General features: G+C 32.0%; 4 protein-coding genes across 6 annotated transcripts in view; 3 read left to right on the top strand and 1 right to left on the bottom strand.

The window, feature by feature from the left end:
• Positions 1-1,597: 1,597 nt before the first annotated feature.
• On the top strand, positions 1,598-4,480 carry LOC119829597. 2 transcript variants are annotated; one of them, XM_038352180.1, is made up of 6 exons: positions 1,598-1,724; positions 1,768-1,922; positions 2,019-2,197; positions 3,152-3,277; positions 3,734-3,802; positions 3,974-4,480. In XM_038352180.1, the coding sequence occupies exons 2-6, from the start codon at positions 1,818-1,820 to the stop codon at positions 4,176-4,178; spliced, it is 684 nt and encodes a 227-aa protein (XP_038208108.1). In that variant the 5' UTR covers positions 1,598-1,724; positions 1,768-1,817; the 3' UTR covers positions 4,179-4,480. The 2 variants fall into 2 exon arrangements, with proteins under 2 accessions (XP_038208108.1, XP_038208110.1); XM_038352182.1 differs by lacking the exon at positions 1,598-1,724 and having other exon boundaries at positions 1,783-1,804.
• Positions 4,314-5,571, bottom strand: LOC119829598 (FUN14 domain-containing protein 1-like). 2 transcript variants are annotated; one of them, XM_038352184.1, is made up of 4 exons: positions 5,308-5,569; positions 5,042-5,237; positions 4,830-4,923; positions 4,607-4,663 (listed from the first exon to the last, which is right to left on the bottom strand). In XM_038352184.1, exons 1-3 carry the CDS (start codon positions 5,448-5,450, stop codon positions 4,843-4,845), a joined length of 420 nt encoding a protein of 139 aa, XP_038208112.1. In that variant the 5' UTR covers positions 5,451-5,569; the 3' UTR covers positions 4,607-4,663; positions 4,830-4,842. The 2 variants fall into 2 exon arrangements, with proteins under 2 accessions (XP_038208111.1, XP_038208112.1); XM_038352183.1 differs by lacking the exon at positions 4,830-4,923 and having other exon boundaries at positions 4,314-4,663; positions 5,308-5,571.
• A 497-nt stretch (positions 5,572-6,068) lies between these two features.
• On the top strand, positions 6,069-10,944 carry LOC119829511 (probable leucine--tRNA ligase, mitochondrial). The gene is made up of 6 exons (XM_038352055.1): positions 6,069-6,479; positions 6,548-6,997; positions 7,087-8,428; positions 8,546-8,787; positions 9,403-9,639; positions 10,211-10,944. The coding sequence occupies exons 1-6, from the start codon at positions 6,396-6,398 to the stop codon at positions 10,439-10,441; spliced, it is 2,586 nt and encodes an 861-aa protein (XP_038207983.1). The 5' UTR covers positions 6,069-6,395; the 3' UTR covers positions 10,442-10,944.
• A 1,188-nt stretch (positions 10,945-12,132) lies between these two features.
• The window catches only part of LOC119829569 (exostosin-1), a 7,901-nt gene continuing 4,673 nt past the window's right edge, over positions 12,133-15,360 (top strand). The window contains exons 1-4 of the mRNA XM_038352139.1: positions 12,133-13,267; positions 14,013-14,214; positions 14,303-14,422; positions 14,989-15,306. Coding sequence (XP_038208067.1) covers positions 12,405-13,267; positions 14,013-14,214; positions 14,303-14,422; positions 14,989-15,306 — 1,503 coding nt within the window. The 5' untranslated portion in view covers positions 12,133-12,404. The remainder of the gene's footprint in view (positions 13,268-14,012; positions 14,215-14,302; positions 14,423-14,988; positions 15,307-15,360) is intronic.

The raw sequence follows: 15,360 nt of genomic DNA, 5'->3' as shown, positions 1-15,360 counted from the left end.
TGATTATTAAATATCTTGAAATAAGTAATTAAATTTAAAAACACGCTCCCGCCTCGTTCAAGTTTCCCGCGCTTTTTCTCACATTTCTCATTCCTCATTTGCACAGATCAAGTGTGAAGTGAATTTTGTGACATGTTTAAGTTTTGACAAGACAGTTTAGAAATGTGATATACCTACCACAGAGTATACTTTTTTTTTTGTATCTGTGATGTGTAGTATAGTGCTACAAGAGTGTATCAGTTGCTACAAGGATCTTTTTGACGCGTGGTGAAATTCGTAATTAATGCTGTCATCTTTTTTGACGGACTGGCTGCGCCCCGCGGTTTCACCCGCGTAAGTCCGTATCCCGTAGGAATATCGGGATAAAAGAAAAAGGTGTGTGTGTGCGATTCACACACGATAGAAGTGAAACTTCAATAAATCGACAAAAGAATGAGATAAATATATATAACAAAGTAGTATAAGTACAAAGTTTATTTGTTTAACAAAGAGGAGAGACCGATAATATAAAATAGTTTTTTTTTTTTTTATGTCATAGCGGGCAACTGAGCAGGTGGTTCGCCTGATGGTAAGCGATCACCACCGCCCATAAACATTCGTAAAGGCTTAGACCTCTGAAAATGCGCTGCTCGCTTTTAAGGGATAAGGGATAAGGAAAGGATTGATGACTGGAAAGAAGGAATGGACTGGGAAGGGCTAGGAGAAGGAAATAGGCCTCCGGCTCCCCCACTCACCGTACGAAACACAATAGCAAGCTATTATTTCACGCCGGTTTTCTGTGGGGGTGTGGTACTTCCCCGGTGCGAGCTGGCCCAATTCGTGCCGAAGCGTGCTCGACTACCACATCCAAATATGAATAGTATGTATATTTCTGTCTCATTCTTTACCGGCTTCATTCTACACATTTTTGTATTTGCGTCTCTTACCTGTCTTTTTTCCGTTGCATGAGGTTTGAAATCACAACGATTCTAAAGAAGTTTCACTTCAAAAGTTGCCTATATGTTATTCCAGTTGTCCAGCAGATAGCTGGACGTACCAAATTTTATTGTACTCGGTTCAGTAGTTTCTGCGTGAAGGAGCAACAAACACACACACATCCTTACAAACTTTCGCATTTATAATATTAGTGGAAGGATAGTAGGAAGTAGGATTAGTGGGATAGTAGGAAGTAGGATAGTAGGATAGGATAGGATAGGAAGTATATAAGAATAGTAGGATTGTTTGATGCAATGAGTAGTATAATACAACGGGTAGTTGAATGTATTCAGTTGTTTGATGCGGTTATGTTTTCCTATTTACAATAACTTTACTTATCCCATCCCAAAACTGTCTTTATAAGTTAATTATAACGCAATCATAACAACATCGCTCCCGTCCTACTCTATATGAAGAAAAGATGGTAAATTTTCTTTAAAATTAGACAATTAGCTTAATTGATTGTAGCCTAATTTTCCTGAAACAGAAGATGTTTGCGTCGACAAAATTTATTTAAGACCAATATCATTCACAGTACCAGCTGTTTGATCTTGTGTATAATCCACAGATTAAGAGATAGTTACTCAATATATAATATAATCTACGTTATCCTGACAGTGTCATGTAGTAACTAGCTTTGGGTGTCATCCAGTGTGATCCATGTGCCAAATGATCCTTATAGACAAAAGAACTATATTTACCCGTATACAAAGACAATTGATAAATAATAAAAAGATACAAAGATATACATTCCATTCATAAAATAAAATTGAAATTGAATTGAAGATATACATTCAAATTTCAAACGTTATTTTAAGAAATAAATAAGGTACCTAAAATATATGTACGTAATGAGTGAAGAACACAATAAGCTCCCAAAATCAGTTTTAAGTTATTACGTGCAACTTTACTGTAAAAAAAGAAACATCAATAAAAATATAAGCAAAGTAAGCATTAATGATTTTGAAACACTTAAGTATAAGTAACCTTTATAAGTTGTTTTTGCAAAATAATATAATTCTTATGTAATTATTGTATTTTAGCGTAAAAGTTTGGTAGCAGAAGCAACAAGATCATGGTTAAATCTAAGTTCTTCTAAGCGAAAAATATTGACAATGAAGTATGAAAATTGTTACCTAAAATTACGAAAGCGGTTTGCTGATAAATTGCGAAATACCATACCATTTTCAAACAAAAATCAAATACCCGAAACAAAAATAGAGTAAGTTAACCCACAAGAAATCTAATATTTCGCTTTTATTATGATCCAAAAAAAAAAAACAGAAAAAGAAAATTTTGAGGTTGATAATATAATATCTATTAAGCATTATAAGAAAATATTTAAATTCTATTTTTAATTTGGATTTAAAAATAGAATTTAAGAGAAAATTAAATAATTATGTATCATTGGGTTCACCATGTGGTTCTAAGATATTAAGCTTTTATTATATTATTTTTGGCTTTACAATTATACTCTCAGTCCACCCTGGTTTTGCTCATGGTGCTCATGGATGTATATCTTATGGTGAAATAATCTTTGAAATTTGTCCAGTAGTGCATGAGAGTAATGTGTTCAAACTCAAAATCAATTCTGTTTTTTATTTATGTACACTTTTTCAAGTATCTATGAAATTTTTAGAACCAACAAACAAACTCTTTATTAATATAGATTTGTAACAATAATTTTAACTTTCCCATAAGAATGAGATGTTTCATTAGTAAAAAGCAGTACAATTTTCTAGACTTCTATTACTCCTTTTATGTGTGCTTGCAATTTTGAATACTTGTCACATTTATTATTAAACTAGCTTTTGCCCACAAACTTTCCCATTGATATAAACCCTGTAGGATAGAATTTATCAAAATCATTTTTAGCGGATGCCTACATGATAACAGCAACTGAATAAAGTTATAATTATTGTAAAATTGTCCTGAATATTGATATTCTTCATTTAAATTATTAGACTTAAACGATTTGACATATTTTGCCTGTCTCCTATGAATAAATAAATTAATACGGTATATATGGTTATAAATGTACATTATTAATTTTACAATATATTTAACCAACATTCTCTAAAATTATAAGGTTTCTCAATTCATAGCATATTTTTTGTATTTTAACCATAACAGTTGTTATTAAAAATATGCAAATTTCCACACAATATTGTTACAGTTGTATCAGTAGAACACACTCTGTAGATGATGTATGCAATATTACCTCACAAATGTCAGAAAATGAAAACAACCAAAGCATTCATGAAAGCAACCAGAGCATATGTTCTGTAGATCATCAGCAACGGTAAGTTCTTATTACTCTTAATTCAAAACTGTATTTTAATTTTATCTGCTTTTGTATTAAATATATCAAGGCTTTTTGAAAATTGGCATTTAAAGTTTAATTCTATAATGGATTACTTTTTTAAGTAACAAGGCTTGTTTGATGAATATACTACAGGGAGACACTATATTTTCATATTTATCTAATACTAATGGTCCACCTTGGCATTGTCTGAGCCACATAATAAGCTCATCTATACATAGCACTTTGAGATCATGTATATTTTCAATGGTGAAAAAATTTTGAAATTTGTCCAGTGATTCCAGTGATTGATACATTCAAACAAACAGCTTATTAATAGTGTAGATTATGCTTGCAATGGAATGACCTTAACAATATTAAAGTTAATGATATTATCTCGTTTTTCTATGTTTTTCCTCTGTTTTCTATGGGATTATTGAATCAATGAACAAACAGAGATGACGAAAAAAATGAATCACAATGGCCTAATGCATCAATTCTTAAACCATGTCCACCTCAATTCAGGTATGTGTTTAATGTTTTGTTATAAAAAAGTATTTTTTTCTAAATTCTTTCCAAGTCACAAGAGTTCAAATCATTAACAACTGTATCAAGAAATGCAGCAATTAAGATAATTATTTGTATTACTTATAAACATACTTTTACTAATTTTCTTTTATTTTTTGGATATTCCAGAACAACAAAGGAGCTTTATTATATAATAAATAAAAATACTGAAGACCTAGAACCCTGGGAGAGCTTAACAGTAACACAGAGATCAAAATATTCAGATGCTGCAACTCGTATTAAGAGACTATACCTTATGGAATACACAAATTATTTAGAAAATCTATCTACTGAAGACCTTTACACACTTTATAAAAATGTGAATGATACATAAATGTATAATTATTTTTGCAGTAACATTGAAAACTGCATTTTGTTTTTTTGGGATTAACATTTCAATTACAAAAAAGTGTCAATGAATAAACTGCATATTTTACATTGGATGTAGCTGAATAAAAATTGACTATTTGATTAAGCAATTTATTTAAACATCCTTATTAGATCAAGGTAACTAAATGGAATACAATAATTTAAGAACTGTTATTCAATTACTAAGTTTAGACTAAATCTAATTAACATTATGAGAACATGTCTTAAATATAATATTTAGGTTATTTTACAAGAATATGAAAAAAATTATTGGCCGCAAAGCAAACCTATTGCCATACCGGCTGCAAAGGAAGCTAAAAATACATGTGATTCTGTAGCACGGTACTGGTCATCACCAATAAAATTATTATACCAGTGTTTGGCTTTTTTCTCTTTTTTCTTTAATAATTCCTCAGCTTTGTCAAGTTTTCGGTCCACAAACCTCTCTACCTAAAAAGAATGGGAAAAATAGTTTGAAATTTAAATATAATAAAAAGTAATACAATTCTTTCAAGTAGTAGAATTATAATAGATACAGATTAAAAAGTTTCAATTTTATATTGAATTAATTTTATACTTGACTGCTTCAATTAACAGCATATGCTGATACACTCACATAACAACAAAAATCATGAAGTAGCAATTCCAAAAAAGAAACCTCCTGCAAAGCCTGCTGAATAATATGAATTATCTTTGGCAAATAATAACACCTGTAACAAAAGTTTCCAATATATATAAATAGATTTAGATCATAGTGGCAGTCAAGTATAAACATTTTCATCAAAATATAATTTTTGAAGTATATTGTTTTCTCGCATTTAATCTTACTTTTTCCATCCAATCGGGTGATTTTCCAGTAGCCTCTTTCTCTATTTTATCTGTAATTTTGTCCACTTTCTTATTAATTTTATCCCAATTAATATCAATAAATCCTTTCTGACTAGCAATGTGTAACAATATGACACCGCCTCCTAAACCAACTGCGGCGATCTTTCCTATTTTCATTGTGATGAAACCTGTAATCCTGTTATTAAGTTTGTTTAAACATTATTACTTCCATATGTAAACAAAGAATGTAATGAGTCAATGCTTACCATCCTGACGCAGTTCCTAAAATTAGCTGTTTCGTCGCTGAAGTTTTTCCAATGTCAGCAATGGCTTTTTCAATAAAGTTTTTAGCATCATCTACAATCTTTTTAGCATCTTCTGACGCATCTTCGGTCTTCGGTTTAGCCATTTTATATTTATAATCCCCACTGCAACGTCGTTAGTTAACGAAACTAGGTATCGATTTAATGAAGAATTAAGGATCACGAATGAAGTCACAGAAAATGAAAATAGAATGTTTAGAGTCGTCACAAAAGAAGTCCCGAAACTAGGAATGTGAAAAAATAATCGATTATGGAAATAATCGATTGTTTCGATTAAGTATTCTTAAGAATACTGGATTATTTATTAATCGATTTTTCACACTAAAAAAACCGATTAAATAAAAATCGATTTTTCATCAACAATGGCACATATCTACTGCAAATGCGACACTGAAAATAATGTTGCCGCTATTATTTCATATTACGAACTCATTAGAGTTGGCCAAAATAGTTAGTTTATTTAATAAATAAAAAAAATATTATTATCGCATAACATGTTATAAATAAATAATTGACATTAATACTTTGCACCTCTGAACCGAGTTTATGTTTATGTTAATTTAGTAGGATATAAAAATTGGAAACTGCACACAACTTATTAAATTTAGCCCATTCCCTGACCCTTTTCAGAACGCCGAGTTCCCCTTTTAAGAAAACCACCCTGGCCAGGTTGAGGTGGCAACACGTGAAGTAACTAGTTCTTAATCTGTGCAGAACATTACCAAATACCAACCAAAATTGTGACAACTGGCAACGCGGTACTACCATAATTATGAATTAATTAAAATATTGAATTGGATTATATTAGTTATTAGAATCAAAATAAGAACCTGCATAAGGAACTCCTCATGGGCTCTTTACTGTCTTACTAATAACGCTTTAAACTCTTAACATAAAACCATATTTGATGCTGTACGTTAAAAATAAATAGAACTCAAAGACCTTATTCATAATAAGGCATAGAATGAATTGCGACAGTATCTGAACCTCAATAATTAATTTGTGTGTAATCTTGGCTGTATAAGAATAACATGTTGAACAAATATATAAAACGTTGTAGTAAATCCACATTTCACATAATTTTCTCTAGAAATAAAAGTTCCCTAGGATTGTGGGTAAGTTAAATAAAAAAATGTATTATATGATAAATTTGTATTATTTTCTAAAACTTTTGTTCCCATAGGATAATAATATATCATCTGAAATAAAATTACAAATCGAAAAGCACTGGTCTCAAGATGTCCTGAAAACCGAAAGTAATAACAGCAGTGACAGCTTTTATATACTTCCCATGTTTCCTTATCCATCAGGAAATTTACACATGGGTCATGTGAGAGTATATTCTATATCTGATACTATTGCTAGGTTTTATAAACTAAATGGAAAAAATGTTATTCATCCAATGGGATGGGATGCTTTTGGATTACCTGCTGAAAATGCTGCTATTGAACATAATATTCAACCCCATATTTGGACAAAGACAAATATAGATTCTATGAAAAAGCAACTAATAGAACTTGGGTTTAACTTTGATTGGAACCGAGAGTTATCAACATGTGACCCTAACTACTATAAGTGGACTCAGTACATATTTTTAAAATTGTTTGAAAAAGGATTAGTATACCAAAGTAAGGTATTGTATAAATAGTTATTTCACATAATACAAATTACAAAATCTTTTAAATGGCCAGACTTTATTCTAAACTCTTTATTTGATTTTAGGCAAATGTCAATTGGGATCCAATTGATAAGACAGTATTAGCTGATGAACAAGTTGATGAAAATGGATGTTCATGGAGATCAGGTGCAAAAGTTGAGAAAAAAATTCTCACTCAGTGGTTTATTAAAACCACTAAGTTTGCTAAGGATCTATATGATGGTCTTGATAGTAACCTTTTAGAGAATTGGAGAGATATAATAAATTTACAAAAGCATTGGATTGGTGAATGTAATGGTATAGTGATAACCTTACAATTTAAAATAAAAGATGTGAATAGACCAATAGGGGTCTGGTCACAAGATCCCTACAAATTTCTCCATGCAGAATATTTAACAATAAGTAATGATAATGTTTTTATAAAGGAATTAACACCTGATGAAAAAAACAACTTATTATGTTACAATCCAATTACCGGATGTGAGATCAAAGTTTATGTTACTGACAATGTGAACTATCCAGAAGGAAGAGATACATACTTAGTGTGTCCAACCCTTGACACTGAGGATAAAAAAATATCAGAATCTTTGAAAATTCCCCTTGAGAAAACTTATTGTACTATAGACTATGAATTAGAGAACAAAAAGGTTATTAATATTGCTAAAACTAAAAGTTGTGGTGGCTACTTTGTGAGTTCAAAATTAAAGGACTGGTTGATATCTAGACAAAGGTATTGGGGGACACCAATACCAATAATTAATTGTGGAAAATGTGGAAATGTTCCTGTACCATATACTGACCTACCTGTGGAATTGCCACATGAACCTTTGAAAGGAAATTGTTTTTCCAAAATGGAGAGCTGGAAAAGTTGTAAATGCCCAAAATGTAAAGGTGATGCTACTCGAGAAACAGATACTATGGACACATTTGTGGATTCCTCATGGTATTATTATAGATTTTTAGACAATTCAAATGCAAAGTTACCATTCAGTCCAGACAAATTAGAAGGCAAAACCCCTGTACATTGTTACATTGGTGGAAAGGAACATGCTGTTTTACATTTATATTATGCTAGATTTATGAGTTACTTTTTACATTCACTTGGATGGACCCCAACTAATGAACCATTTAAAAAACTTTTAGTTCAAGGAATGGTAATGGGACAGTCATATAAAATTAAGTCATCGGGTAAATACATATCACCAGAAAAAGTAGAAAAAATAGGCAAAAAATATGTAGAGAAGAAGACAGGAGAAGCTGTCTCTGTACAATGGGAAAAAATGAGTAAATCTAAGTATAATGGGGTAAATCCCTTAACACTGTTATCAACATATGGCTGTGATACTACTAGACTACTTATACTAGCAGATGTACCACCTGCTACAACTAGACGTTGGTCAGATGCAAGTAAAGACAATTTTTTATATAGTTATTTATTATTATTTAGTTTGAAATCTTTATGTAGTTTTCTTTAAATGAGTGATCATTGATTTATTATCAAATTGTATAAATTTTTTTTTTCAGCATTACCAGGTGTTTTAAATTGGCAGCATAGACTGTGGATAACAATGAGAGAGTTTTTAAGTCATAGAAATAATATAAACATGGACAATAATACTTCATCAACTGAGACTTTTGATGAATATGAGAAAAAAATTAGTAATGCCAGAAACTATTTTACTGCAACATCAACTTACCACTTTAAGTATACACAAAAATTAAGTGTCGGAATATCTCAGTTACAGAGTTTAACTAATGTTTTAAGGGTAAGTCATTTATATAGATTTCATTTAAAACAATGTGTTGTTCAAATAGAAAATTTTAACAAGATCATCATCAGATAGTTAATTTCTATGTGTTATTAATTACAATATGCATATGTGTTTGATGTGAAGTGCATTTCGTTCATCTGGTGTGGTAGACAGAATTCTTCCTGATAAATATTGAGCAAAAGTAAAAAGACAAATAATGATCATTAAATATCAATTATTATTATTAAATATTATTATTCATTCATACTTTTTAGTTGGTTCCCATTCCCAGGAGTGGTTTTTTTTAAATGTACTTTTCTTTATTATCGAAAATAATAGATGTTTTCTATGATTAAGATTTACTGTCTACAATACTATGTATACTTTCCCTTCAGGTGGTAATAAATATTCTACCCTCCATACATGATTTGTTTGTGCATATATCTCACTGAACACCTAAACTGCTGAGCTGATTTTAATTAATTTCCGATTATCTTCAGGTGAATAAGAGAATGATTAGATTTACAATTAGAACTTAAACGAAAGCTAGATCAAATATATTAATGCATCCACGAGGAGTAAATGCATTATTTCCCTGCATCAATTTATAAATCCATATTATTTTTTCAGAATAATGTGCCAGGTGATGTAATTGCAAAAAGCAAGGAGTTTGAGTTGGCATTAGCATCACTCATCATAATGCTATCCCCAGTTACACCTCACTTTTGCTCAGAACTCTGGGCAGGTTTTAAAAGTGCTCCAAACAGAGTTTTAGAAAACACAAAATTAATTATGTGGGATAGAGATGTTTTATCTCAGAGGTGGCCAGTTGTGGATAATGATTTTGAATTATCATTCCAATGTAGAGTGAGTATGAAGGTTATGAAGTTCATATATGGTAACAATATTAGTTTAATTATCATAATGGCGTAGTATTCAAACTTATATATTATTTTATTATTTTTTTTTTTATGTCATCGTCAGCAATGGAGGTCGTGGGTCGCCTAATGGTAATCGCTGCCACCGCCCATGAACATTTAGTGAGGCGTAAGGTCGATTGCATAACTTACGCCTCTACAAATTGATTGCCGACTTCAAATTGGAAAGGGATTAAGAAAGGATTGACGAGAGGAATAAAGGAAAGGACTGGGAAGGGTTGGGATATGGACCTCCGAATGCCGCAATCACCGAACGAAACGCAGTAGGATGCTATTTCACGCCGGTCTTCTGTGGGGGTGTGCCAGCTGGCACCGGGGATGTACCGAAGCGTGCTCGAATATCACATACCAATGTTTATTATCAAAAATATTTATTATCATATTATGCTACACAAAATATTTACTTACTGCTGTACCAAAACCCCAGTAACGCCAGAATTTAAATTATTAAAATAATGTACCGATTCAAATTATTTTAATTAATTAATTTTAATCTATAGGTGGATGGAGCTCCACTTTGTGACCTCAAAATAGTGGCTTCCGAACTACCCAATTTAACTGAAGAAAAAGCACTTGACATGGTACTTAAGGATCAGGGTGTTCTGAAAAGAACCAATAGGGGTATTCAACGATTGCATTATGAGTTATATCCTGACTGTCGTGCAATATTAAATATTTTTACCAACCAAAATGTACAGAAACCAAAGTGTGACATAAAAATTACTAATTGAATGTAAAGATGTAATGATTGTAAAATACGTGTTAATTTTGTTCCCATATAACTAGCTGTGCGGACGAACCCGTGAGCAAAAGCAAGTATTTATTATAGGTTTTCGCGTGAAAGAGTAAGCTTCGGGTGACAAGGTTCGGCGAATAACCCGGTTTCAAGTCGCGATGTTTTTCTACTCTTTTAAAATTTCTTATACTGCATTTGAATGTTATAAAAATTAAAAACTAAAATTAAGTAAAAGTTAAATAAAAAAAATAATAATGATCACTGCACATTTTTGTGTTGTTTACTGGTCAGGCACATTAGCTCGAATACGCAGATACAAGTGTCTGCACACAAGGATGACTGCTAATAGTAATAGTTTTCATACATGAGCGCATATTCGTACTAGTTTGTACGCATGACGCAAGTGAGTTCCGGTTAACTGGTACGGGATTATATACATATTTTAAGCGTCCTTATTACATGTGATATGTAATTCAATAAAATTTATATAATGTTAAACTGGTACTCGTTTCTAATTTATCACAATACCCTAAAATCACTGTGTTTCGACGGTTTCGTCGCCGAGTTTAAATATCAGAGACTTACTTCGTTATCACTTTAAATATACTGGTATGCTTATCGCCACAACTCACAGCATACTTTTAGTGAATAACAAGTTTTCACAATATGTGTACGAGAATCAGTGATAGCCATGTCACAGGGAACAGACATAAAATTGAAATGCATGTTTATCGTATTTCTAAAGAAAAATATAATCATTTTAACAAAAATCTATCTACGCCGCCTTCAAATTGTCAGAGCTAGGCTAATTAATTTAAATGGGACCACATGGGAGGCATCAACTTTCAAATAAAATGTTGGTTATCAAAATCGATTCACCCAGTCGATAGTTCTATAGTAAACCAATAAAAACCAGTCAAATTGAGAACCACCTACTTTTTGTAACCTACTGTCGGATGATCATTCCTGAACGCGTGGTAAACGTAGTTTTCTAAATATGTACTGGGCTGAAATTAATACTTGACGCCTAAAAATATACACCTCTATAGTCATCGTCGTAAAAAATAAATATTTAATATACTTCTGCAACAATACACGAAGTACATATTGTAGTCCACGCGAAAAAAGCCGCGGGCGGAAAGTTAGTCTTTGAATACAATTAAACAGGACTCGACCATCTGTTAAAAGTAATTGCTATGCAATATGAATGTTTTATAGATACCAAAACAGTGGTATTTAATTTATTTTTCTGTTTTTTCTGTTTGATGCGTCAATCACATAAAACCCACTGGACAGATTTTGACAAAATTGTAATGGTACTAGACCAATAATAGGTTCAACTTACAAGCACATTTTATTATAAATTGCGTATATGTAACTAAATATGTCAATGGATAGGTCTTTAAATATGAAAGAGAGATAGTTTAACGGACCACAGCTATTATTTATTATTTATTACATTTCACTGAATTTAGTTCATGTATGTACTCTAAGTTGTATTAAAAAGACAAAATTCAGTGCAGTGTAACAAGCGCATATGCCACAGTACTGTCACAGAATTATAAGTACAAGTACTGTGCATAGATGTAACCTATATCTATCTACTAACCTAGTACATAATCTGTGTTGACAGTTAATGTCAAATGTCAATCAAAGAGATGTCAAATGTCAATTGTCAATTCTATTGTTGATCGCCAACTATGATCACCAATGATAAGTTATAACTTCGTTGTTATGGTTGTTATTATTCTTTCCTGAATAGTATTTTATGTACAATTTATAAATTATTGTCTGCTAAAAAATAATAAGCGTTACTAGAAAGTTATATTATAAAATACGTTCATAATATTAATGATCCAATAAATGCATTATCTTATAAAATTATGTATAAAACAAAAATAATGAAGTCACGATGATACACATACGACAAACAAAACATTTTTAAAGAGAAAGTTACAATGCAAGCAAAAAAGCGATACATATTACTTACTGTATCTCTTATTTTAATGTTATATTGTTATATAGGAGGTTATCGTTTTAAGTCTGAGAGTCTACAAAAGAACCATCGTAATAATTTACCATCATTTGCTACTCTTGAGGAACTATCTGAAGCACCTTCACGTCAGAAACGGAATCCTGACTTTACTAGGAAATCATGCCGTATGGAAACGTGTTTCGATTTTACTAATTGCGGAAATGATCCTAAAGTTTATGTGTATCCAACTGATGGTCCTGTTAGTGCTACATATAGAAAAGTTCTGTCAGTTATTCGTGAATCTAGATACGCTACTCGTGACCCCTCTGAGGCATGCTTGTTCATACCTGCTGTGGATACTCTAGATGCAGATCCCCTGTCGTCTGAACATGTAACTGATGTTGGATCACGATTATTTCACTTGCCACACTGGAAAAATGGGCGTAATCATTTGATATTTAATTTATATGCAGGAACTTGGCCAGATTATTCAGAAGGTGCTTTAGGGTTTGATCCAGGTGAAGCAATTATGGCTCGAGCTAGTGCATCTGAAGCATTATTCAGAGAAGGTTTTGATATTTCTTTGCCATTATTTCACAAGGAGCATCCAGAACGTGGTGGAGCTCCTCCAGCTGCTACAAGTAACCCTTTCCCTGCACCTAGGCGTCATTTGCTTGCATTCAAAGGAAAACGTTATGTACATGGAATTGGTAGTGAAACAAGAAACTCATTATGGCACCTGCATGATGGCAATAACCTTATTTTAGTCACTACTTGCAGACATGGAAAGTCATGGAAAGATTTAAGGGATGAAAGATGTGATGAAGACAACAAAGAATATGACAAGTATGTCTTCTTATGTGACATTTATTACATACTAGCATTCCGCCCGCGGCTTTGCCTGCATAGTCACAGATAAGATAGACTCGGGGAGGTTACTGACAAAGTTCCCGTTCCCGTTAGATTTTCGGGATAAAAACTATCCTATGTCCTTTCTCGGGTCTAAAACTATCTCTGTACCAAATTTCAACCTAATCGGTTTAGCCATTCTTGAGTTATAAATAGTGTAACTAACACAACTTTCTTTTATACATATAGATATCACAAAATATGCTTTGGTATATTCATTATGTTTCCTCAAAGTGCATTTATTATTTATTATGGTAAACCTAAGCCAACAATAATAAATGATCTTTGAGTAACTACTACTAATAACAATAGATTTGCATATCGCATTATTGCACATCTTTGATCCACAATACTAACTAGTATCACATTGGTGTAAAAAATTGTCTTGGCAATTAATAGTGTGGTGAGAATTGACCTATAATGATTAGTTTACATAAAATACAGTCAACATAAATATGAGTAAATATTTTTGATTTGATCAGTTGTTGCCTTGGTTGTAATTGAGTTCAATTTAAAACTGTTTTATGAAATTTCTCTTTTTTGGCTTTGCTTTGCTTTACAAGACAGAATATAGCTTTTTTAACTGACATGTTTTTTTGCCTCTGTTGATTCATCTGGTTCAGTTCATATACTTGGTATTATTGATTGAGATAACACACACATATTTTATAAATTATTTCAGATTTGACTATGAACAACTATTAGCAAATTCAACATTTTGTCTTGTTGCAAGAGGAAGACGTCTTGGATCATATCGTTTTCTAGAAGCATTGGCAGCAGGTTGTGTTCCAGTACTGTTAAGTAATGGGTGGAGGTTACCATTTGATGAACGAATTGATTGGCGCCGTGCAGTCATATGGGCTGACGAACGTCTTTTGTTACAAGTAAAAAAATTAAAAAATTTATGCTCTTTAACCATATTTTTGGACATAAAATCTTAAAAATTACAATGTGACTTTATATATATTACAGGTACCAGAGCTTGTACGCTCAGTGCCTCCTGAGCGTGTTCTTGCTCTAAGACAGCAAACACAACTTCTTTGGGAACAATATTTTTCGTCAATAGAGAAAATTGTATTCACAACTATTGAGGTATATAATATAAGTTTAATATAAATAATTAAAAACATCTTCAAATGTACGTAGAGAACCTTTGTGTATTTTACCACTCTTATTTGCCCATTCGTCAATATAAACATTCAAATCAGTTCTTGTATAAAGTAGTTAATGGTCATGCTTTTATTAGCTTCTTCTGTATTTTTGTGTGTAACTGACTCTTAGTATTGTTTTTAAACAAACAGTTTCTATTAAAACTTTGTACACTTATCCAGAATTGGTGATTACAATAATTTCATGGCTTTATTATCCTGACTAGTATCGCCCGGATTTAATAACTTCTGTACATATACTCTATATAATAGCAAATGAGAAAATTAAGTTGATTCTATCAATAAAGCATGGTTATTTAATTCATTTTTTTTACAAAATCTGAACTGAATGTCCTTTTACTCGTATAGATACTCGTTTAAAGAGTAATTTCTGTCTTTTCTATGTCATTGTATGTCTTAAAATTCAGTTTCTCTGTTTTTTAATGGACCTTCCAAGATATTATTTTTGTTCATTTATAGAAAATCAATAGTTTTTTTTTACTTTTTTAGATAATATTAGAAAGAATAATGATACATAGAACATCACGACACCGTGAAGCATTGATATGGAATACGTCACCAGGAGCTCTGGGCACATTGGCCAATTATGGCGATTCGCGCGCTCACCTACCCCTAGGAGTGTCTGCTCCTGAACCTCCTTTGGCCGTCTCCCCTTCTACAATTCCCCTTCCCGCACCATCGATACCTCTTATCGCCCCTCCTTCTACACCTGGTAATACATTTACAGCTCTCTTGTATGTTCAAGCTACATCACCAGCTTTACACAAATTATTGGCGAATATCGCTAGTAGCGAGTATTGTGAAAAGGTAGGCATTTCTTTAAAACTACTAGCTGCGTCCCGCAGTTTCACCCGCATAATC

The sequence above is a fragment of the Zerene cesonia genome, chromosome 10 (genome assembly GCF_012273895.1).
Source record: "Zerene cesonia ecotype Mississippi chromosome 10, Zerene_cesonia_1.1, whole genome shotgun sequence".
Classification (NCBI taxonomy): domain Eukaryota; kingdom Metazoa; phylum Arthropoda; class Insecta; order Lepidoptera; family Pieridae; genus Zerene; species Zerene cesonia.
Note: the sequence above shows the minus strand (reverse complement) of the source record. Positions and strands in the feature narration are given on the sequence as shown.